General features: G+C 39.8%; 2 protein-coding genes across 2 annotated transcripts; one reads left to right on the top strand and one right to left on the bottom strand.

Moving 5' to 3' along the window:
• Positions 1-1,261: 1,261 nt before the first annotated feature.
• Positions 1,262-8,245, bottom strand: LOC128868328 (GPI ethanolamine phosphate transferase 3). Its single transcript, XM_054110298.1, has 6 exons — positions 7,843-8,245; positions 7,126-7,769; positions 6,879-7,062; positions 2,765-4,370; positions 1,780-2,219; positions 1,262-1,707 (listed from the first exon to the last, which is right to left on the bottom strand). Exons 1-6 carry the CDS (start codon positions 7,993-7,995, stop codon positions 1,507-1,509), a joined length of 3,228 nt encoding a protein of 1,075 aa, XP_053966273.1. The 5' UTR covers positions 7,996-8,245; the 3' UTR covers positions 1,262-1,506.
• A 5,471-nt stretch (positions 8,246-13,716) lies between these two features.
• Positions 13,717-17,746, top strand: LOC128867542 (mucin-5AC). Its single transcript, XM_054108855.1, has 8 exons — positions 13,717-13,959; positions 14,054-14,198; positions 14,285-14,848; positions 14,901-15,061; positions 15,126-15,895; positions 15,971-16,094; positions 16,384-17,056; positions 17,126-17,746. The coding sequence occupies exons 1-8, from the start codon at positions 13,891-13,893 to the stop codon at positions 17,317-17,319; spliced, it is 2,700 nt and encodes an 899-aa protein (XP_053964830.1). The 5' UTR covers positions 13,717-13,890; the 3' UTR covers positions 17,320-17,746.
• The last annotated feature ends 7,392 nt before the right edge of the window (positions 17,747-25,138 follow it).

Below are 25,138 nucleotides of genomic sequence, written 5' to 3'. Positions count from 1 at the left end.
GACGGTGCATTATCGTGATGCAAAAACCAAGAGTTGTTGGCCCATAATTCTGGTCTTTTTGGACGAATTTCTTCACGTAAACGACGCATAACGCTCAAATAATATTCCTTATTAACAGTTTGGCCAGGTGGAAGGAATTCATAGTGCACCACACCACGAAAATCGAAAAAAACTGTCATCATGACCTTTATTTTTGAACGACTTTGACGTGCTCTTTTCGGTCTGGCCTCGCCTTTAGCACGATATTCGCTTGATTGGTCGCTTGTTTCAGGGTCGTCAGCATAAATCCAAGTCTCATCTCCCGTAATGATGCATTTGAGCTTGTCCTGATAGTCTGAAAGCATTGTTTCACACACATCAACGCGACGACTTTTTTTCCAAGAAATTGAGAGTTTTCGGTACCGAACGAGATTTGACTTTTCGTAGGCCCAAATGATCTTTCAAAATGGTTTTCACAGATCCTTCAGATATTCCGATCATATCAGTAAGGTCTTTAACAGTCAACCGACGATTTTTGAGCACTAACTCCTTCACTTTATTGACGTGTTGGTCATTTGTTGACGTCGATGGTCGTCCGGAGCGCTCCAAGTCATCAAAACGTTCTCGACCCTCTTTGAAGTCTTTGTACCACTTATAAACATTTTTCTGCGACATGGTCGAATCACCAAATGCCTTCTGCAACATTCTAAACGTTTCCGCAGCCGAAATTTCATTCCGCAAACAAAATTTGATGGCACTTCTCTGCTCAATCAAATCAGACATTGTAAAAATCGAAAAATGCACTCTTGGTCGTTTGGTAAACACAATGGTAAATATATTACTGATAATGACATTCACATGAAAGTTTTAATCCCGCGAAGTTTGACAAATAAATTCACCTTACTTTTTGCCCACAGTAGTACATGTACGGGGAATGCTGCTGGAGTGACAATCCTTGGCCGGATATATAGTAAATCCGGGTCGTTCCGGTAACGTAGAACCAACTGTGAGTAGTGTCATGCGGGGTGCCTTCACATGCCTGCCATATGCTGAGTGTGTCGGGGTCAATTCTGGATAAGTAGGTAGTTTAACCTGCTACAATATTCTGTACGCAATTATGCAAATATCGAGCTGTAGCAGACGTTATCACGGCGCGAAAATTACTTTCGCCAACTCGAATGTCTATTGGCAACAAAGGTACTTTCAGTAAATACCGTAAAGATGTCCTAATTAGCTTTAACAGAGTTAATGGCGGTACGACGATGGACAGATATGAACTCGATTGCGGGTTTTAAACGTATCAGCTTCTTTTATTTAAGATATAAAATACAGTATTGTAGGTTCTTTCAGAATAAATATTGAGACGGTAACGCAATTGTTAAATACATAAAAAATAAAAAAAAAACACTTACATATACAAAAAATGCCTGCAAAACGTTTATTGAGGCCGAGGCTGAGGCGCGCCTCGAATAGAAACAATAAAACAAACATGAGCATTTGCTCACTAAACACGTGCAAACTTTGTCCTTAGTCCAATTTTAAACTATTCGTCCTCGAAATTAGCCGTTCTAAAGCACGATTAATGCGCAATATAACAAAATAGCCAACAATTAGAGCAGCCAGACTAACAAATGTCCCGATGCCTTCATATATAAAACGCGGTGCGAAGATTTTCCAGACCATCAGATGCCGACAGTGAATGGTGCACGCAAGCATAGCACAGAACACCTGAGGATGCAGTTCATATATTAAGTTAATTTACAGTAATTTGAAAAGCCCATACAGTTGTAATGAATTTACCTTAATGCCTTGCAGTATAAGAAACTGTACTGCAAGTTTAAATGAGCCGCCCAGAAAAGTGCCTTCATTCTCGAAAAGCAGGAATTCACCACGCATCATATCAAAGCCAATACCTTCCAGCGACGCCACAGCGGGATTTCCATTAGCGTTTAAATTATGCTGACTTTTTATTAGTTTCGGGTACAGCGCACAAAGTGAGAATGTCAGCAGGCTAAGCAGATTGTACATGCAGAAAAAGAACACCTGTCCACAGAAGGTGTTGAGAATGACTAGGACCCCAGAAATCAAATGTGACTTTCCAAGACCACTGGTACGACCCACGAAAGCAGCGCGCCAGTCTATCTGCGAAAGTGTAGTCTGATGAGAGGTGGCGAAGAAGCAAAAATGGGCCAGCAAAAACCAACTGACGATAGCCGTGAATGTGGGCTGAATACAGTTTTCTAAATGACCAAATACGTAAGAAATTAAAAGTAAGTAAACTCAATAGCATGAATATTAGGGCGGGTCGATTTTAAAATCGCTCATTGCTCTGTGAAAATCGTATTCTAGGGATCAAAATAAGAAACTTTGCCGAAGGAACCATACCTCTAAAACGAATTCTGATGTCCCCTAATTTAAAAATATCACCATTTTTGGCCTTTACATGAAAAAATCAGCCAAATGGCTTGTTTTTTCTTTATTTTTATTTATTTAATATATAATAATATTTATTATTTATTTATAATATCTATTTTTTCTTTATTTAGTCAGAACATATGTAAATGAAAAAATTAATTTAAGTGAGTTATAGAAAAGAAACTAAAAAGTTCGACCCAAATTGGGGAACATCAGAATTCGTTTTAGAGGTATGGTTCCTTCGGCAAAGTTTCTTATTTTGATCCCTAGAATATGATTTTCACAGAGCAATGGGCGATTTTTTTGCCTCCCCACAAATCGACCCGGCCTAATGAATATGTAAATGCATCAACGTTTTGAATGAACTTACCAAAACTCGTTGCAGTACGATAACGCAAGATGGAATGCACCAAGATGATGACGATCGAAATTGCCACACAAGAGATCATGCCAATCGAGGCGCGTGGTTCAAGCAATACAATCAATACCATACTGAGGAAAAGTCCAAACACTATGGTAGCCGAGGAATACACAGTGGTCAGCCCGTAGACCATAGCATCCATTTGATTTACACGCGCCTCCGCATCATCGTACATACGCTTAATTTTCTTGAAAATCTGCGGTATGACTCGGTCCCACTGGCTCACTTGGATAGGCGTGGTAAAACTTGGTAACACGTAGAAAGTCAGCAGGGGCGAAACGCATAGGACGACAATCTGTACCATCATAAGTCCATAGATTACAAGCGCCATGGCGTCGATGTGCGCGCGCTTTACATTTTTAATGGCGCTATGAGCGAGCAGCAAATGACCGCCCGCACAAATGGAAGCGATGGTCGGACCATAGCGTGCCAGCCACACATTCGGGGAGCCACCGGTTAGACTACCACTGTGTCGCAGATAGAGTCGAGAGACCGTTGTGTAGAGGACTATAATGACTACAGCTAAAATGTACGTCTTGCCACTGGCCGGTCGCTTAAGCGAGAAGCCTCCCGCGTTGTTAGAGAAGTCCGTGCAGTTGCCTTGTTCCTCTCGACAACGAAACAATGTGTAAGCGTAACGAATTACAATAATGGCTAATACGCTGAATAGCAGCAACCGCACTGTGAGCGAGCGTAAAAATTGCGACCATCTAAAGCGTTTGCTAAGTTCGAGGCGAACGCATTTTTGGAGCACTTCGTACGCTAGCAGCAGAATGCTTGCTATCAATAGGTACGAGAGTATTTTTGGTTCCTGTATAACGAAACTATTGGAGAAGAAGACACTTACGGAGATTATGAAAAGAATTCTAGTTGGCATATTGCCGAAACGCTTCACTGTTGACCAGTTGTTGGCGATTGCCCTCCAATTTTGCAATATATGAAAAACTAACACAAACGCACTAAGAATGTTCGTGCAGAAAATTACGCCATGTTCCGCTGACTTGAAGGAAAAATTTTTGAAATAGCGATAGCCAAAGAAACCGGCTGCAATATTTAGCAGATATGTGTACGTCACTGCCTTGGGTGTGAATATGCGATAAAACTCCACAGCGTGTAAGTTATTGATCAACAAAAATGAGAAGAAAATAGGCAGCAACGTAAGCAATAGGCCTTGAGACATTAGGACGGCATCAAATTTTACCCAAATTTCTCGACATGTGTTCAGTATAAGTCGCATATTAGCATTCAAATCACCAATAAATGACTTAAAGCCCGCCTCATTGTACACGGTTTTGACGCGATGCGTAAATAAGACGTATTCGTTATGCATTTTCTCCAAATCATCGGCACTGAACGTGCGTTTGTTCTCCAAAGCGTAATTGAAAAAGTATTTGTAAATCTGTTGCGCGTTCTGCCAGGCATGCAGTAGAAGTGTCTGGAACTTGTTCATGTATGGTACTTGAACGTCTGGCACGATGTTAAAGTTGATTAGGCCCAAATTTGAGTACGGTATTGGAACGCCTAGTATAGTAGCTAAGGTGGGCACGAGATCGATCTGGAAAATAAACAAAATATATAAGAACCTTTTAAAGCATATGAGCACAGGTTAACGTGCGATAGTATTAATTCCATTTAAGGGGTGAGCCTGCTTTAGAGGCTTCAAAAAATCGATTTTTTTTGCATAAATGTCTTCCCAAACTATCCAAGAATGTGTCCTCAAAATTTCAGAAGCATATTCAAAATATTTTCGGAGTTACAGAAGAAATTGTGAGCAAGCGTCGAGCAGGTATACGAGCGGCCAGATCGCTCGAAGTGCGATTTCTCGGTTTTTTTTATTTTTACGATTTTTCCTAATTGGCGATTTCTCGGTTTTTTATTTTTACGATTTTTCCTAATTGGCGGGGGAAAGATAGGGAAAAAGTTAAACGTCCTATCGAAACGAGATAACATTGATTGTATTCGGAATTAAATTCTCTTCTAGTTGAACCTAAAAAACCTTAAGAAAGTTATGATTAACCCACTTTTTAAACAATCCATAAACCATCCAAAAGAAGTTACAACGTTACGCCGGCGCTACTCAAAATCATTAATGTTTCCCGCGGATATAACTTAGAAACAAAACCGCAAACACTCTCCTATTATAATCCTCCTTGGAAATTAAGCACTCACACATGTGATACCACACTTCATACACATAAAAAAGACAACACCACCAATCTAATATTTAAGCAGCTTTTTCTAGGAAAAGTCAATACCCACAAAAATAACGGCTGGTCAATAGTCTTTACTGACGGATCTAGAACGGAAGACAATGTTGCATTCAGCGTAACATCCGAAGATGGCATATTTTTAAGTTTAAAAACCATGTTCCCTTACTCTTCTATATTCTCGGCAGAAGCAGCGGCAATACACGAAGCTATGGTGTTATCTATCCAGAAAAAGACGAAAACCATAATATGCTCCGACAGTTTGTCAGTCATTCAAGCGGCTAGTAATCCCACTTGCAACAAATGGGAAACTGTTAATCAAATAAGGGATTTGCTAATAAAAAACAGTAAATTACTAAAACTACTGTGGGTCCCAGGACACACAGGTATCGAGGGAAACACATATGCCGATAATGCAGCGAAATTCGCTTGCAATGCCCCAATTATAACCAGCCCAAAAACAGAAAGACTCGATATAAAACGACATATAAATACATGCATAATACACAAACAGCGGCAATCATTAAAAAACTACAAGCACGAACACTATTCCAATATTAATAAGAATGGAAACCCTTTACTCTACCCAACAAATATACACGGATTTAAAATCCGAATTTTCTCCCGCCTTCGCCTAGGCCACACAACACAGACCCATGAACATATCTTGAAAAAAGAAAATCACCCTATCTGTACAACCTGCAACACAAACCAAACATTGGACCACATCCTCAACAAATGTCCAAATCATGCCAACGCAAGAAAAGAAATACTAAACTCAGAACAAATAAGCACATCCTCGCCATTCCCAGTCATGCAAACATCGAAAAAATAAGCAAATTCATTAAAACTATCGAAATGACAATATAACAAATAATCCAGACACCCACAGACGACACAGAGCTGATGGCCTCTGCAGCCAATGCTCAAACATAATTTTAGTACTGGTATTCATATCAGTCACTAAATAATAATAATAATAAACAATGTAAAGTGAATTTGTTTTTCCAAAAAAAAAAACAATTTTTTTTAATTAGCGAAAAATTATTGAATTTCTTACTTTCTGTTTAATTTTCTTGTTTTAACTAGAAGCTATACTATACTAAAATGAGATTTTTTTTTTGGTTTTTGGTTTCTGATGAAAATTGCGCCCTGCATCTTTCCCGCCGCACGACACATGCACACTCGAGCCGCCTCGGCAAAATGCTTGTACCAGGCACAATATGACATATATTTTAATGAAAAAATTTGAGAAGACTGTTGAGATATATAAGAATAAAACCTGAAAGTTTCGTTTCAATCGAATATTTCTTTCCTTCCCAAAAAATCCACAAAAAAATCTATTTTTTGAAACCTCTAATTTCAAGTGCACAGAGATCAGTAAACAGTTATACTGAACTTTGGTACATTTACTGGGTTTTACATATTTAGGTAATGTACGAATTCGTTTGTTAATAGTTTAAAAAAAGCCTACAATTTTCGACTGAATCTCTATTTTAGCGAGACCTAAATAGTACTGCTCAATATCACCAATTTCAAGCATAATTTTATTTAAATTAAATTTCAGTGCTCTAGGCGGGAAGATGACGAATTTTTCGTTGCTTATAAGCGAGAAAATGCTTGTAACCGGGGCGCTTATAAGCGAGAAATACTGTGGTGACGTGGGACTCAGTAAGATAATACGGTGATCGTGTATGTTTAGGTAGATATGTATGCATGTACATATTAAATAGTATTTCCAAATCTGTACAATTTAAAATGATAAAAATTTTGACGCAATGCTACATAAGATAAGCGCAATTATAGATACACTGATTATATATTGTTTTTTTTTTTTGTAATCTCATTTCGCTTACCTGCTGCATGGTTGTGTTATCTGAGCCGAATTCGCTACCGATGAATTTATGGCCCTTAGTGTAGGCAAACAATAGCGCATTAGTCTCATCCTCGGTTTCACCACCATGATCGCCAGATGCCGTCATCCCATGATCACCCATTACAAGCAAAATTGTATCGCTATCCATTTTTGACACAACCGATCTGAAGAATATACAAATATTTAGTTAATATAATTAGTGAAAACTACGTTTATTATAAACATACTTAATAACTTCATTCATTTCATCGAGCTTACGTGCCATATCTTCATGCATAGGTCCGTATTTATGTCCACAATGATCAACGCCTAAGAAATGTGCAATTAGCACCTTCCAATCTTCCTTTCCAAGCTCTTTAGGCAAATACTGTTTAATTTTATTATCGATTGTATCTAAGTCGAAAATGTCAAAACTTGGATAGGAATAGGAGCGCCGAAAGCGACGGGGATATAGATCCGTCCACGTGCTGTCTCCCAAAAAGACAATCGGTGTATCATGCTTCACTAATTGATCAATGATATTGTCTTCGTTAATTTCAGGGGATGCAAAATTTGAGCCCATGTCGACAAATGTTGGCAAACTACCGGTTGTAAGCCCCTTCAGCCGTTGCAAAGTAGTTGTAGGTGGATCTGCCTTGAAACGCATAAGTCGTGCATTATCGGGCGAATTCTCTATTAGATCATGTATTATTGTCAGCTTATTTTCGAATGGAAGTGGATTTGTAAGGTTTTCCTTATAAACACCGAATTCATATTTGAGCGCATCAATAACCAGTATAATCACTTTTGATTTTTGCGGCAGACACAAATTGGAAGTTGCATTTACATCTTTAAAGATTTCTTGTACTATTTCCTCACTGACAAAATATTCCTGAACATTTTAAATAAAGGTTTCATTAAGTAATATTTAAATTCTTTTATTTAAATAAATGGATATGACTCACATCACTTTCATTTAAAGAAAGTCGTTGGCATGAACTCACGTCCGTTTTGGACACGCGTGAAAGCAGGAAACCACGAGAGAAGAGTAGCACGCCAGATGAGATCATATAAGCCAGCCATATCAGAACGAAGAAATAGCTCCATGCATAATACATATCTTTAGTGTGTTAATTCGAGATAATTGTTTAGGTGAAAACTAACGTGCTGCAGTTTGAAATTCCGCCTGCTGTTGACTAGAAGCTTTAGTTTTTTGTGTCGAGAATGTAATGCTAAAAAATTTATAATTATCTTCTCATATTGTATTTTTTCTTTATATCCCACGGTTAACGAATAACTAATTATAGTAAATGCAGAAAATACTGCCAGTATTAAGTTCCCTCCGCTTAATATCCACGAATAACAATAAGCAAATCAGCTGTTTCCGAAGTTCTGAAATAATTTGGCAACATCTGTATGGCTGAGGTGATTAGTGGTATTCACCATATATAAATAGAAATAATTTAGCAAGGCCGTGCCATTATGAATGGTTTAAATTTGTTCCTCATTTTGTTGCAATCTGCTCCATCCCGTTGCTCTAATTAAAACCATCGCTTAACTTAGCTCTATAAGAGTAATTTCGTACCTATCGAAATCAGAAGTTGTAGAAATAAATCTATTTAGAGCAATATTACTTCAGCAGTATTTTCTAAAATGCATTATACAAATGCTGGGAATTCCGCAAGAATAAAATATGATACAAAATTGCGCCTACCCATTTTCGTGACGTCAGTATAATGAATAACAAACAAACACATGCGAAACACTTGCACATTTTGCTGTACTGACGTCAGTGTCGAAATGGCGAAAAATAAAGTAGCGGCTCCCGTAAGGCGCCATGTTCTGAGTTCTGTACATCGTTGGAATTCCGGGAAGAGAAATATGTAAGGCTATCGTTACGCAACTATTTATAATTCACGAAAAGGCCACTAAAGCAGAACTGATAGTAAAAGACATCGATGTGCCGGACTTGTATGAACAAGCCCATTGAGACACAAGAAACGGTATTTTATTTTTCGCTGATCATTATGCTTAGTTGACACAGTACGTATGTGCGTAAATAAATCTGTAGCTGATGGCTTCCCTGTTGTTGTTGTTGTAGCAGCATAAACATTCCCCATACATATATGAGGAATGCTGCTGAAGTGACAGTCTTTGGCCGAATGTAAATCCTGGTCGTTCCGGTTACGTAGAACCGACTGTCGTGGGTCAGATCGAAACCGAAATCGATCATGTTGTGATAGATGGAAGACACGCTTCTAGTGTATTAGATGTACGTACGATCCGAGGACCCAACATTGACTCGGATCATTACCTTGTTGCAGCCAAACTGCGCACACGCCTCTGTGCGGCAAAAAACGTGCATCTACCTACGCAAAGAATGTTCGACATCGAAAAGCTGCAATCACAACAGACAGCCAGAAGATTCGCCACTCGACTCTCACTCCTGCTCTGAGAGAGTACTGCCCAACAAACCGGCATCCACGAACAATGGAGCAACATTTCTCGTTCTCTACGTACCGCCGGCGAAGAAGAAATCGGATTCCGGCAAGCCCAAAAAAACAATTGGTACGACGAGGAATGTCATGCTGCCGCAGAAAGAAAGGATGACGCCTATAGAGCCACGCTGCGATCGGGCGCAACGCGAGCCATGTGGGATCGCTACAGAGAGCTGAAAAAGGAAGAGAGACGTATTATCCGAAAGAAGAAACGAGAGGCCGAAATACGTGAATGCGAAGAGCTTGAGATGCTGGCCAACAGGAACAACGCCCGAAAATTCTACCAGAAAGTTCGGCGGCTTACAGAAGGTTTTAAGACCGGGGCGTTTTCCTGTAAGAACAAAGACGGTGAACTGGTGACTGACGTACAGAGCAATCTTAAATTATGGAGGGAACACTTCTCGAACCTATTAAACAGTGACAGCTGCGCATGTCACCGGGAAAGTGAAGATCCCGATACCCCAATCGTTGACGACGGAATTGTCGTTCCGCTACCCGATCATGACGAGGTGAGAATAGCGATAACGCGGCTAAAGAACAACAAAGCGGCGGGCGCCGACGGACTGCCGGGTGAGCTATTCAAACATGGCGGCGAGGAGCTGGTAAGGTGCATGCATCAGCTTCTATGCAAAATATGGTCGGATGAAAGCATGCCTGCCGATTGGAATTTAAGTGTGCTCTGCCCAATCCATAAGAAGGGCGATCCTGCAATTTGTGCCAATTACCGCGGGATTAGTCTTCTAAATATCGCCTATAAGGTTCTAGCGAGCGTATTGTGTGAAAGGCTGAAACCCACCGTCAACCAACTGATTGGACCTTATCAGTGTGGCTTCAGACCTGGAAAGTCCACCATCGACCAAATATTCTCAATACGCCAAATCTTGGAAAAGACCCATGAAAGGAGAATCGACACACACCATCTTTTCGTCGACTTCAAAGCTGCATTCGACAGTACGGAAAGGAGTTACCTGTATGCCGCGATGTCTGAATTTGGTATCCCCGCAAAACTAATACGACTATGTAAGATGACGTTGCTCAACACCAGCAGCGCCGTCAGAATTGGGAAGGACCTCTCCGAGCCGTTTGATACCAAACAAGGTTTCAGACAGGGTGACTCGCTGTCGTGTGACTTCTTTAACCTGATGTTGGAGAGCATCGTACGAGCCGCAGAACTTAATCGCTCAGGCACAATTTTTTATAAGAGCGTACAATTGCTGGCGTATGCCGATGATATTGACATCATCGGCCTTAACAACCGCGCTGTCAGTTCTGCCTTCTCCAAACTGGATAAAGAGGCAAAGCGAATGGGTTTGGTGGTGAACGAGGACAAAACGAAGTACCTCCTGTCTTCAAACAAACAGTCGGCGCACTCGCCTATCGGCACCCACGTCACTGTTGACAGTTATAATTTTGAGGTTGTAAAAGACTTCGTGTATTTAGGAACCAGCATTAACACCGATAACAATGTCAGCCTTGAAATCCAACGTAGAATCTCTCTCGCCAACAAGTGCTACTTTGGACTAAGTAGGCAATTGAGTAGTAAAGTCCTCTCTCGACGAACAAAACTAACACTCTACAAGACTCTCATCATGCCCGTCCTAACGTATGGCGCAGAAGCTTGAACGATGACAACATCCGATGAAGCGACGCTTGGAGTGTTCGAGAGAAAGATTCTGCGTAAGATTTTTGGACCTTTGAAATTGTTGTAGTAGCAACATTATAAAATTAAAATAAAAAAAAATAGGTAAAGTAACAATCAGCTGTTTGACAAAAAAATATTTTATGGTTAGATGCGAAGTTTAAGCTTAAAATATCAAAAGTCGAAGGAAAAAAGTAATAATAATACGTTCACATATGCATTAATCACCTATAAATTCACCAAATTAGTCTACCCGTTTACATATGGCAGATTACCTGCAAAATTTACAATCAGCTGTCAATACTGCTTTGAGAGGTTTTTCTTCATGGAAATTATTTTCGGTGGAATATTTCCGTGTTTTTGGTTTCTTTAATTATTATTAACGATATGAAGAAAATACAAAGAGAAGAATAGCTCATTTAATTGCGCAGTTGGCTGCTAATAATAAACAGTTGGCAGCAATGTACATGGGATGTTGTTGTTGTTGTAGCAGCATAAACATTTCCTATACATATATGGGGAATGCTGCTGAACAGACAGTCCTTACGCGTATATAAATCCGGGTCGTTTCGGTAGCGTAGAACCGACTGCCGTGGGAACGACATGCGCATGGGATATTCTATATTACATTTTATAATAAGGAATAAGAGGACAAAACGTTTATGGGCACACGCTTTTTTCTGTAAAATGAATCCATAATTAATAATATTTAACACAAATTTTATTAGAATTATGTTTAGAGACCTGTTTTCTTTGCAGGCATACAATTCATTTAGTTTTTATTTTAATGTTTCTCCTTACATTCGTAATAATAATTATCGATAGCACAGAAAACACAGGGTTGTATATCAATAAGTATCGTTATTATCTGGGATTATTTTATAATCTCGAATTTTGGGAGAGAAATTTTATATGGGAAATCGTGCTTTTTAATTACGGATTTTGAGTTAAGCGCGAAAAAGTAGATCATCTACTTATATATGAACGTATTATTAAAGTCAAGAAGCAAAACATATTTGCTGAACTGCTAACTAACAAACCGCCTAAGTAACAAAATTTGTGTGAGAACCCCTGATGTAATACTAGATTATTTTAAGTGAGTTTTTACATCAAATCAAGTAAAGAAGGCTAAATTTAGTCTGAACCAAACTTAATATAAACGCGCATATTTTAATAAAATTTAATTTGGAACGGTTGGAAATTTAGTCTTATCATACAAAAAAAAAGGAGTGGCTTTTGTCCGATCTCAGTAAATTTTATGCGGAGCTTAAATGAGGTGAGTAGCAATACTTGTGTCAAGTTTGGACGTGTTTTTAAAGTCCTTATGAATATACAAGCATTAACACATAAGTTAGCGTTCATTTTTTTTTTTTTTTTGATTTTAGTTGCATCATTTTACTTTTCTTGGCTTCATTAAGTGTTTGGTGCACACATTTAAGTCATTTTGCATTATTTTTAAAAGAGATATCACTTTGTTTAATTTTTTTTAAATTAATGTTATGTGGGGAAACGCAAACCTACTTCGGTTTTATTCAGTTGCCTCGGTGCATAGCTTTACCACTTAAGCCCTTTGCACACGGGTGGAATCGTCATTGGCAGTACATTTTATTTTTTTATGTACCGACCAAGGCGAATTTATTACAGGTGACAGCAAACACATATAAGTAAAACCCTACATGTATTTGTTGTTGCGAAAACAAAGCATATCATTTTGACGTAAGCCATACCTACGGCGAAAAATTCAGCTGGGTGAATGCTGTCACCTTATTAAATCCACCTTGGTACCGACGATGACGATACGCTTGCTTGTGCGCCTACAATGCAACGAACTATCGTCAAAGTACGAGTTGTCAATATGTCGAGCGATGAAAAGGAACTTATTTCATTGTATTACTTTTTCGTCGGATAAAAGAAAAAGGAGGCACTGGGTATATCCGTACATTAGGAATAACTCAAACAGCAGATTATGCTTTGGCGAGAATGATTACAAACTCGGACTTTTGCTTATACAAATGGTTACAATGATTATAAATTTCAGACATTTCACAGAATGTCTAAAAATGCTTTACAGGAGTTTGCACACATTTTGAAGCCTACTATTCCAAGGCGAAATACTAATACTGAAAATCAAAAACAAATTACAAGCGATCCTGTACGCTTTGATGACTCTGCTGTACGATAAGCGTCATGCTGTACGCTTGCGTGTTCGCCGTGTGCGGTTCGCCATTTTAACACATGTGTGAACAACAAAGCGTATGCTTTGCGTGCATTTTGTCGTATACGCTACGATGCCGATACGACCCGTGTGCGAAGGCCTTTAGGCAACTTCTGGTTGCATTTGGTTGCAAATGTATATTCCCCATATATTTCTTTATTTGCTTCTCCTAATATAGTTTCATAGTAAACGGTTATTATTTTTCGTTGAGGATGAACAGAAAGGATTTTAAATTTGAATATCTAATTTTATTAAATGAAATAAAAATTTTTTCCTTATTTTTTTTTAATTTTTATAATTAATATAAATATTTTTTACAATATTTCTTAATATTGTTTCTTAATTATTTTATTCAAATCTTGTTATCGATAATAAAGTGGATGTATGGAGGTTAAGTTTCCGAATGATTTTTACGCCAGACGTCGCTATGCGCTGAATATGTTGGCAGTACTGCCTATGGATTACATAGCGGGCGTCTGTTAACGGATTTGAAAATTGTGTTCTTCGTGTCATTCATGGTGATGTAGAAGTGAAGTTCATGGGAGTTTTTCTTTGGCCACAGTAAAAAAATATTTCAAGTGCATGAAAAAGCAAAAGCTAAAGAATTTAATTAAAGCGTAATTGAATTTCGAGTAAATTGCTTTGCAGGCCGAAGAATAAAATGGAAGAGTTGTTAAAAATTGTGCAGACGAGTGAAGAATACTGCAATGAGTTACGCCAGCTGAAAGAGGTAGACAATATCGTAACCTTAAGCGACAGTTTTTTTCAGATTAAAGATTTGTTTATTGATTTCGATATTTTCTTTTTTCTTATTAATTTCAAAGCAATTTATACAAGACTTGCGCGCGAAACTTGGAGGGCAGAAGCCAACAAAAGCAGATTCTACCAGCTCAGATATATTGCCTACCGCCACGCCGCAACAAATAAAAAAACGTATAAAGCGTTTATCTGATCTGAATGAAAGCGATGGTAAGCTTAAATTGCCATATATCAAAATAATTTTAATATATTCACGTTGTGACATTTTCAAACTCCCCGGATCTGAAAAACCTTAGGCGATTCTTTGCCTGAAAACAAATCGCTGGGCCGATCGGCACGTTCTAGTAATTCAAGACCTTTGGCTGCGGCTGTGACCATGGATGCGGAAAATTTTGATGATTACATCGTTTCGCAAACTAAAAATGTGGTTCCAATGCCAGCACCGAGGAGTACAAAGACTCAGGAAACAGAGCAAACAGAGGAACAATTGATGCCTCCACCTCCAGTGCCTATTGCGCCTTTACAGGCTGATGTAACGCAAAGCATCGAAACATCATTTGCCCGACCACAACGTGCTGCAAAACTAAAATCGGAAAAGAATTTGAAGGAGCCAAAGCTTAACAATAAACTACGTCGGCCCAGCAAGAGTGATACAACTACCGTGAAGTTGGAGCATGAGCAACGCCCTTCACAATTTTACCAAGTTATAGAAAATGTCTCAGAAACTAACAGGGATAGTTCTAAATCTACTGCCAGCGTTAGATCTGAAGATTCGGTAGTGGCCATATTGGCTAAAGCTCCGTCTGTGGTAGAAATCAATTCGGAAGATGAAGAGACAACAAATGATAAAGAATCGCCACGTATGTAATATGTCTTTAATACTGAATATTTGTTAATGTTTTTCTATCATAGGCAATTCTGTTGACGATGGTAAAAAACGTGGGCTGCGTATAAAAATAAAACGAGAGAAGAGCAGTCTCGGTAGTACAAATAAGAAAAGCGGCGACACTTCCCAACTGTCTTCCGCATCTAAAGCTTCAGTTAACCCAGAACAAACAGTACCAATACCAAAGGTAAAGCCCAGAAAATATGTATGCAAATTTGATTTCCTTAAAACTTTTATCTAAAATTATTTAGGTTGCCATCAAGTCTGAAAGTGATGATTCGACTTTGACATCTACAGTTTCAATAAATACAACTTCAACTTCTACCAATACCAAGCGTCGTAAGAAAAAGGATGCAGTACCTAAACCGATCAAAGTTGAACGATTTAGCGATATTGAAAAGCCGGCACGTACGCGTAAAGAGCATCAAAAGCAAGTCCGCACGTCTGGTGGCTCTGTTTACGAGGATGCTGTTGATCATCCTATAGTAAATGAATCTACAGATACACCACCTACGCGAGTATCGACAGTTCCACCACAAGTTGCTGCTGCTGCTGGTGTGAATGAAACCGTGAATAACCGAACACAACCTGATAAAACTGCCAATTTAACAGTAGTAACTGGAGGCGCACCCAGTGATGCTACCTTTTGTGCAAATGCGGCACAAACCACTTTCCAAGTTGATGCTGGGCAGGCTACTTTTGTTATGGATACCCAAAATGCGAACATGACAGTTACAATGGATAAAAAATCCGGTGGCACCGGCGCCTCGGTAGCCGACACAACATACAATGTGCACGGAAATGGGCCGGACAATTCAACCGCTTCGTCTCAACATTCCATGGAGACTGCAAAAGACACTACACATCCTCAGCACGATAGTCTAATAACAGAGGATGAATCATTTGAACCGGAAAAGCCGAAGAGTAAATTAGCTACTTTGCCGAAACCAGGTCCAGCAGCAACTAAACTAGGACCCTCGAAAGTTTACAAAATGCCAACGCGCACAAATGAGTTGTTCAAGTGAGTGATTTGTAATATTACAGTATATTCGAGTCCCATTAATTCTAAACGTGTGTATGTTTTTTTTTATTTTAGCCCACTTGTGCAAAGTCCGGTAAAGAAAAAAGTTGAAGCTTTTGAAAATGCAGCGATAGCCGCTCATAGTACGGAAGTAACTAGTACAGGTCGTCCAAAGCGTACTAAAGAAAACACTGCACCGGTAAAAAGAGTTTGTATAAACACTCCGTTGGACACCTTTTTTAAAACCTTCTGGGGTTTTTCATCCCGTTCGCGGATGCTTTTTAAAATTTTATATCCATAACTCGAGAGAAAATTAAATGTTAAGAAGTTACCTTGAAAGCTCAAGCCGTTATAGCTATAATAGAAATATGTTAAATTCAATTAAGAAATGTGTTAAAAATGAAAAGGCCAGTCTGGCCAGACGCGAGTGTCCAACGGAGGGTTAACGAAGTCGTTTTCATTTGCATAATTTTGTCTTTAAATTTCAGTCAAGTTTAACCACACCAACCATAGGAAAGCTCGCCTCAGCACCAGCGCTGGGTCGTTTTCTCACACCAACCCAATCGTCAAATCTTACTGGCACTCTGACAAAGGTGAAAAAAGTGCCAAATAGTGCATCGAAAGCAATGGCTCATCCGAAAGCCATGACCAGTGTAAAAGGAGCTGGCAGTGCGACTTCCAGCAAACCATTATCACGCGAAAACAGCGCTGAAGATTTCCGCAAAGGTTTGCACAACTTGGCCGAGGAGCGTAAGAAGCAACGTGAACAGAAACATCTGATCGCTGCACAGCAACGCGAAGCTAAGGAACGCGAACGTGCTGAACGCGCAGCGAAATTAGTAAAAGAACGTGAAGAGAAGCGACTTAAGAGACAACAAGAGGCGGAACAGAAGAAGCAAGCGCTCGAGGAAATTCAACGTAATCTGCGGCAACAAGAAGAGGCTGCCAAATTGAAAGCAGCCAAGTTAAAGGCTGAGCAAGAACGCGAAGTGCTGCAGCAAGTGAAGCAGCAAAATGCACGCGCTGCTGCTGGCAAAATGCTACCACCACCGCCAAAACTACAGTCAAAATACACATTTGATATGTTGCATGAAGATGACTCAACTGATGAGGAGGAAAAGACTTCGTATAAGCGACCGCCACCACCAACCTGGAGTCGAAGTTTGTTTAATGATTTTTTTTTTTCTTTTTTATATTAGCCATTAATTTGAATTATTGCTTTTCAAATAGGTCACGTACGTGGTGCTGCTATTCGTATGCAACAATATTGGCCCACTAAAATAATAGACAGCTTCTTCTCCGTACAACCAATGTCACCCGATTTGCGTTCGATCTTCCCCAATATTAGTGCACATCATCTGAAACGGAATTCCAGCGTCTTATGGACAACTCCACCACGTTACTCTGAGCTACCAAAATATTAAAACTACTCGAGAGTATATGAAAGTAATTGTTTCACCTTTTTATACAGGATTTGCAAGTTTGAAATAGAGTTTTAGTTGTAATGTGCACAAGCAGCTGGAGCCACTTCGTCGTTGCTCGAGGCAGTCATGTCGGAAATCTACGCTACCGGAAGGATCCGGCACCCGACTTTATATCCGACCGGCATTCCCCAAAAATTGATGGGGATTTTTATGCTCGTACAACAGCAGAAACTTGCATGAATTAATTATTTATTGTTTGCAATTGTAGTTGTTGGCAAAACGATTGCAGTGACTGCGTACATATTAGTAGTGCTTTTCCTGTTATTCATTAAAAAAAAATATCTGTTTTATGTATCTGCATTTTCATTAAAAATTATCGTATTTTGCATTTTCATAAATAAAATAAAAATTAATTGATTAAAAATGTGATTTTGAATTTACTGGAGATCGAAGTAAACACACAAAGAAGCTCATAATCATAATAAATTGATGATTGGCTTCTCTCAGATTAGTTTAGTGGTGGTGAAATTGAAGGAAATTTTCGTGTAAGAATTAAGACGACGATCAGAGCGCACCGAAATTATTGAGGGAACACTTCTCGAACCTGTTAAATAGTGACAGCTGCGCATATCATAGAGAATGTGAAGATCGCCATACTTGAGCCGTCATGGAATCAAGATGGCTGCGGTTCAAGAGAAAAAACTGCACGCTAGCTCCACCTTGATTACCAGGGATGGCTACAATTGGACAGAAAGGATCGCGAGCGAGACAACGTTGGCGGCATAGCGTTTATAGTCCACTACATAGTGCAGTATCGTCTCATTAATGAAGGCATCGACCGCAGGGACAGCACCTTAGAATGTCAAGGTGTAGCTGTCCGGCCAGGCGATGCCGAGCTCGAAATTTTTGATATATAATAAATGTCACCTGCTGTCTGGCAGGATAGCACCCTGATATAGGTGCGCTCATCAGAGGCGAAAGCCGATTGGTAGTGGGTGACTTTAATGCGCATCACGATCTTTGGCATTCAAGCCTGCGAAACGATCGTTGGGGACATCAATTGGCTGAGCAGATAGACGATTCGACACTCAGCACAGTAAACGGTGACGCCCCCACCGTTTCCACGACAGTCGGTTCTACGTTACCGAAACGACCCGGATTTATATCCGGCCAAGGACTGTCACTCCAGCAGCATTCCCCGTATGTAAGTATGGGGAATGTTTATGCTGCTACAACAACAACAACAACATGACGCCCCACGAGGGTAGTGAGCAATTGCAGCAGCTCCCATGACATAACGATTGTTAGCGCCGGTCTGATAAATAGCATAACCTGGCGACCTATGCTATCGCTTGCATCAGACCACTTGCCCATTAACATCTTGATCATGGAAGCACTCCTTAATCTCCCACCACTTCATATAGCAATCCAAGAGGAAGCAGCTACGCAAGCATTCATGGTACACATGAAAGTAAATTTCAAACTGGGCAACCTCACCGGTCACCTAAATAACCTAAATATCCTAAATAAAATCAAAAACACCATAAGCATGGCTCAAGTTTCAGACCACATTGACCCAACCCTCTGTTTCACAAAAAGAGGAACGAGTGGAAAACAAACCCAAAATGGATGAATGATGATTCACAAAAATGGTACACTGATGGATGAAAAACACCTTATGGTGTAGGAGCAGGTGTAGTGGGGCCCAGAATCCACAAATCATACACTCTCACCAGGGACACCACCATCTTCCAAGCGGAACTATACGCAATAATGGAAGCAGTAAACATCATGCAACGCAGAAACCACAAGAGAGTAAGGATTAAAATACTCTCGGACAGCCAATCAGTCCTAAAAGCTTTAGATAGCTATACCTACAACTCAAAAACCCTCTTAGAATGCCACAAGGCACTCAATAATCTGGCATCCAAAAACAATGTCTCATTAATTTGGGTACCGGGACATGAGGGATATGACGGCAACGAAAAGGCAGACGTTCAAGCCAAAAAAGGGGCAGATGAAAACTTCATCGGACCTAGTCCTATGTTCGGATTCAACAAAAACAACCTAAAACAAAAAATAAAATACTGGGCCAAAACTCTATTAAATCAGCATTGGAACAATGTAGAGGGTCTTAGACACTCCAAAAAGTTCCTAAGTTTCAACGCTAAAAGAGCCAACATGGCCCTCACGTTAAACAAAAAGAGCATTCACACTCTCACAGGCGCCCTCACGGGTCACTTCAACTGCAACAAACACTTACATAAATTAGGCATAACTAACACCAGCACCTGCAGATCTATGGAACATCTCATTATCGAATGTCCGGGGTTGACGCATAGAAGGAAAAGGTTTTTAAACAAGTTCATGCTTACAGATGAAGACCTTCAATCACTCCCTCAGAAGGAGCTGGTACAATTCATAAGCATACTTAACAGTCAATAGACAGCATAGGGTGCACAATAGATCAATATGGTCGCAGTGCTAAAGGGCTACTCCTTAACCCTTTACAACCATTAACATTAACAACCCAACATCTTGATCGAGAGACCTGCGGATCACCGGTAATACATTCGCTTTAACAAAGCTAATTGGGTCAGATTCGTGGAATTTACCGAGGACACCTTCGCTGCTCTCCCCATCCACACCGATGTGCGCGTAGGCAAACGCGCGTTCTGCTTCGTACCTGTTGGAAGGATCCGGAATATACGTCCCAATTTTCCCGCTGAAGCAGCTGTTCTAGCAAACGAGCGTGACCACCTACGCCAGGCCGATCCCGGGGATTCTTGCAAAACCGATCTCAATTTGGACATCCTGCAACTGGTAATCCAACACAAGCGAACTAAATGGGAAGAACATCTGAAGACCTGCAACTTCACTTCTGGTGTGAGTAAGCTCTGGTCCACCGTAAGCTCCCTGTCGAACCCGACGAAGCACAACTACAAGTTGGATATTACCTTTAACGGTTGCACTTCGTCGGACCCGAAGAGATGCGCATCCTCCGGCCGGCAGATCCTGAGCTAGACGAAGACGACAGGTGATTTACACTGCACTAATAGGGCAAAGTTATCTGCTACAACAACAACATCGCGATACCCCAATCGTTGACGACGGATTTGTTGGTCCGCTACCCGTCCATGACGAGGTGAGAATAGCGATAACGCAGCTAAAGAACAACAAAAGCGCGGCGTCGACGGACTGCTGGCTGAGCTATTCAAACATAGCGGCGAGGAGCTGGTAAGGTGCAGGCCTCAACTTCAATGCAAAATATGGTCGGATGAAAGTATGCCAGCCGATTGGAATTTAAGAAGCGTGATACTGCAACCTGTACCAATCTGAGCTTTACGACGACATGGACATAACGCAGCGAATAAAGATCAAGCGGCTACGCTGGCTGGGTCATGTCGTCCGAATGGATATAAACGCTCCGGCTCTGAAAGCATTCGATGCGGTACCAGCTGGTGGTAGCAGAGGAAGAGGAAGGCCTCCTTTGCGTTGGAAAGATCAGGTGAAAAAGGATTTGGCTTCATGTGGTGCGTCCAACAAGCGCTGGTTAGCATGAGAAAGAAACGATTGGCGCGCCTGAACAAAGGAGGTCAAATCACCCCTCAAGGTAAAAGTCGATGGCACACCAATTCCGACTATAAACAATACTAAAATATTGGTCATCACTTTCGACAGTTTACTCTCCTTCTCTGCGCACACAACCGCAATTGCCACTAAAGTCTAAAATTGCTACAAGGTCTTCTAATCGCTCGCCGGCAGCACAGCGACGGGTTGCCTCCTGATGTCCCCAATAGAACACCTTTATGACGAGGCCCATATGCTACTTGGGAAGGAGCATAACAGAGTGCTCAGCAAGCAGTTCCTGTTAGGGTGCTACCATAGGTTTTACCCTTGCAGACACCTGTTTGAGCCAGAGCCGCCTCCCAGGCACGTCAGGAGACACCTACTAAACTACGCCGACGAAATCCAGGACAAAACTAACAGATATCTACTGGACCAGACAATGTTTAGACAGACATTAAACGACATTCACCGGGAGACTGTAACCACCACCTATAGCAGATGAAGAGCTCTAGCTTCCCCGTGAGACCCGCCTAACACTGGCACAATTACGTTCTGGATACTGTAGCAGGTTAAACTCCTACTTATCCAGAATCGACCCCGACTACTCAATATATTTCCGGTATGTGAAGTTATTCCGCGCGATACTAAAACCACCTATTCACATGCCACCTTAAACCTAGTCACCTAACATCACTCTCCCTCTGCACCCAACCTGTCGAAATAGCATGTTTCCTGGGCGTACCTTTAGATGAGCCAAACGAAGACGACCAGTGATATACCCTACACTGACGGGGCTTCTATTACTGCGACAACAACAACATTGGCGCGCTTTGTTAAATGCGTAAGCGGTTATCGCGCCAATCAAGAAGAAGAAGAAGGAAAGGTGCTAGGAGTAGTCAGAATTTACAAAGAAAAGGATTTTTTTGAATTTCCTTAAAGTATAATATCTTAAAAATATTGTGTGAAAAATTTAAGTGAATCCAACAAATACTTTTCGAGTTATTCAACAATTAACAAAGGGCGCTCGGACGCTCCGGAGCTCGACAGCAAAACTTTAAATACGTTTTTCTCAAAACTATGTTTTTTGAACTGGTGATCACTCTAACTTAAAAACCGCTTGGTAGATTTCAATAAAATTTATACTGCTTATGTTTCATTTTTTAGCAGTATTTTATGTTCAAATTAGCCACTCTTGTATTACATGGAAAAAACTCAGCTCAGGTTGCGTTAGATTCGTTCAGGTTAATGAAGTTTGGTTAGGTTGATTTTAGTTACGAATTTCCTGTAAGGTTATGTTATTTTGTCTTGTGCTAGGTAAAGTTACGTTACGTTTATTTGTAGATGTTTTGAATCGAGTACACACAGAAGTACAATGCAATCGGTCCAATTGTGTTACGTAGGGTTCTATTTAGTGAAGTGAAGTGAGATTAGGATAAGTTATTCAAGGTTACGTCGGGTTTGGATAGGTTGGCATTGCAAACTAATCAAAATGAGTTCCTTTTGCAATTCAGAAAATCAGCACAATGCGTTCGATGGTCTCACATTGTTCTTATTTTATTTCTACAAAAACGTGCTTCATTTGGAAAATTTCTTATCAATTTTGATGAAATAATGCTTGCTAGATTCGGAATGGACACAGGTGTGAGTAAATATACTTAATTTCACAGCATTGCTGATCGGAGGTGGCGAGTGGAAACTACTTGCGTTACGACCAGACAAATCTGACTATCCTACAATCTGAAACAGACAAAAACCCTTATAAGTCTTTCGAAACACAAACTAAGGCTTATAATATCTCTTATCACCGGCCACTGCCTTTTGGGCACTCACGCACGTCGGCTCGGGGTTCCTCAAAACGACCAGAGCAGATACTGCGAGGACGAAGATGAGGAAGTATCGAGCAGGCATTTGCTGTGCAGTTGTGCCGGTCTAGCCACAAGTCGACTCGCTCTTCTAGGCTCTCCAACAATTGACAATATTTCAGTACTCTCGGACCTGAAAATTTAATATCTCATCAAATTCTCGAAACGAATTAATATCTTTGACCAAAATCTATAATAAAAATCTCGGTTAGGTGGGGAAATCATTTAAAATAATGAGCTCTAGGGTAACACAACGGACCCAACTTGCGGTCTATGTGGCACTCCGATGCCGGGTCACCCTTAAACCAAATATACTTAATTTTACACGTATTTCGCGAATAATAACGGAGAATCGCATTAAATTTGCAAATATGAAAGTAGTGAACAAAACTTTCAGTTTACTGATTTTTTTGTTTTACAAACAAATCTATTACTTCGACACATTTTGATTGATTTTTGAAATTAAATGCTTTTTGCATTCGGAATAGACACAGCTAAAAGAATTTGTACTAATAAATAAACCTTTCATTTCAATATTATCGACCACATCTCGTTAAACTCGCAAAAATTGGAAAAATTGGCTACAATTTAAGTTTTGTGTTGAAAAATCAGTGGTTATTTTTGCTTAGCGTGAAAAATAGAAGACATACGCCAGAAGGACTAACATTTACCTCAACAAAACTCTTTCAAGTTTGGAAATCGGATAAAATGCAGACAAGTTACTCATTTTTAAGTGTCAGAAAAACCCCAAGATCGGCTTTTTAACGATAAATAAAAAATTTGAGGGTGTTAAAAATTTTTTGAACACGGTTGCATGTCGTTCTCGGCTAGATCTACAGTGCTCATCATGTCACTTCAAAAGTTCTGATTCACTGTAGTACCGTGTTACCTGCTTTGGCTACGATGCTTTCGCGAACTACAACGAAACGTTGTCGAAGTTACTTCAAATCATCTGCCAAATTCACTGTCTTTCAAAAATCGTAGTTAGTGAGGAAGAAAATGAGAGAATTGTGAGTGTAGTTGTAAAAAAGTGTGAATGTATTGGTATTGTCTTTGCAAAATTGTGCTGTGTAAACGCCAAGTAACCCGTTACATGCTTTTAATTAAATTCTTGCCTTCCGTTTTTAAGAATTTTTTTCAGTTTTTTTAAATTTTATTAAAAACCACATTCGATTAATCTGTTTAGTGCAGATAGGAAGCAGAGGAAGAAAAATATTCGCTGTGTCGGAGTTGCGACTTTAGAAGAAAGAAAAATTTAAACAATTATTTTTAATATTGTAAAAAAGCAATAAGTCTATATAAAATAAAATAAATAAATACATAATTGGCGCGTACACTTCTGCTAGATGTTTGGCCGAGCTCCTCCTTTTATTTGTTGCGCGCATCTTGACGTTGTTCCACAAATAGTGCATAAATGCACTCAGTGGTTTGCCATTGCCGGCCAAGAGAAAATAAATAAGTTTATTGTTAAAAAAATAAGTTTAGCATGAGCGTAAAAAATCTCATGCAAAAAGGTTATTTCCTTTGAATTGGTATTTTCTTACGGCGCAGCATCGCATTACAGATTTACCATTGGAATTTTTCTCATGTTTATGCTTGTCCATGCAATTGTCAACAACAGCAAACACAGAAACTGCAATCAAATTACACCTGAACCTTGAAAGCTCCTACAAAAGCTTCAGCTAGCATTTTTTATTTTTTTTTTTATATTTTTTATTTCATGTTTTGCCGAAGTTTGTCTGCTTCACTTGCACGTCTTTCTTCTTTTATTAGCCGTCGATGTCTTGTCTGCGCACCAATGTAATGAGCGCTTTTGTTATTGTTGCTGTTGGCCTTTTATTAGCTATTGGCATTAAGTTGGCGGCGGAATTCACCACACTTTCTTGTGGTTTGGACTGGCTGGTAACCAACTAATTTGAGCTGGTGCTGAGTGATCAGTTAAAGGCGGATCGCGCTTGTGTTAAGACGTTTAAAACTAGCATTGGTAAGTGCGGCGCAGAAACTGAACTTGGGGAGAAAAGGAGAAATATAAGAAGTGCAGTGTTGGTGCGGAGGTGAAGTGCGTGAATAAAAGTCGTTGTTTTTTTTCAAATTATTTGTTCAAAAGCGGTCGCGTAAATGGTCGTGTGAAAATTGTGGAAATAAAATAAAATCACAACATCAACAAATACAGCACAACTGTACACATACAAATGTACATGCAAGTACACCAGCGAATATGATCTGATAATACAGGCGCACTGATGTGACAGGTGAAAAGCATCGGGTTTTGCAGATTCCGAAATAAGAGTGTTTCGCATAAAAGAAAAAAAAACGAAAACGGTAAATGATAAAAATGTGTTCAATTATTTAGAAGATCAAACTCAATTGAACCTTATGGAATTCGA

The sequence above is a fragment of the Anastrepha ludens genome, chromosome 6 (assembly GCF_028408465.1).
Source record: "Anastrepha ludens isolate Willacy chromosome 6, idAnaLude1.1, whole genome shotgun sequence".
In the NCBI taxonomy this organism is placed as follows: domain Eukaryota; kingdom Metazoa; phylum Arthropoda; class Insecta; order Diptera; family Tephritidae; genus Anastrepha; species Anastrepha ludens.
This window is presented reverse-complemented; position numbering and strand designations above follow the sequence as displayed.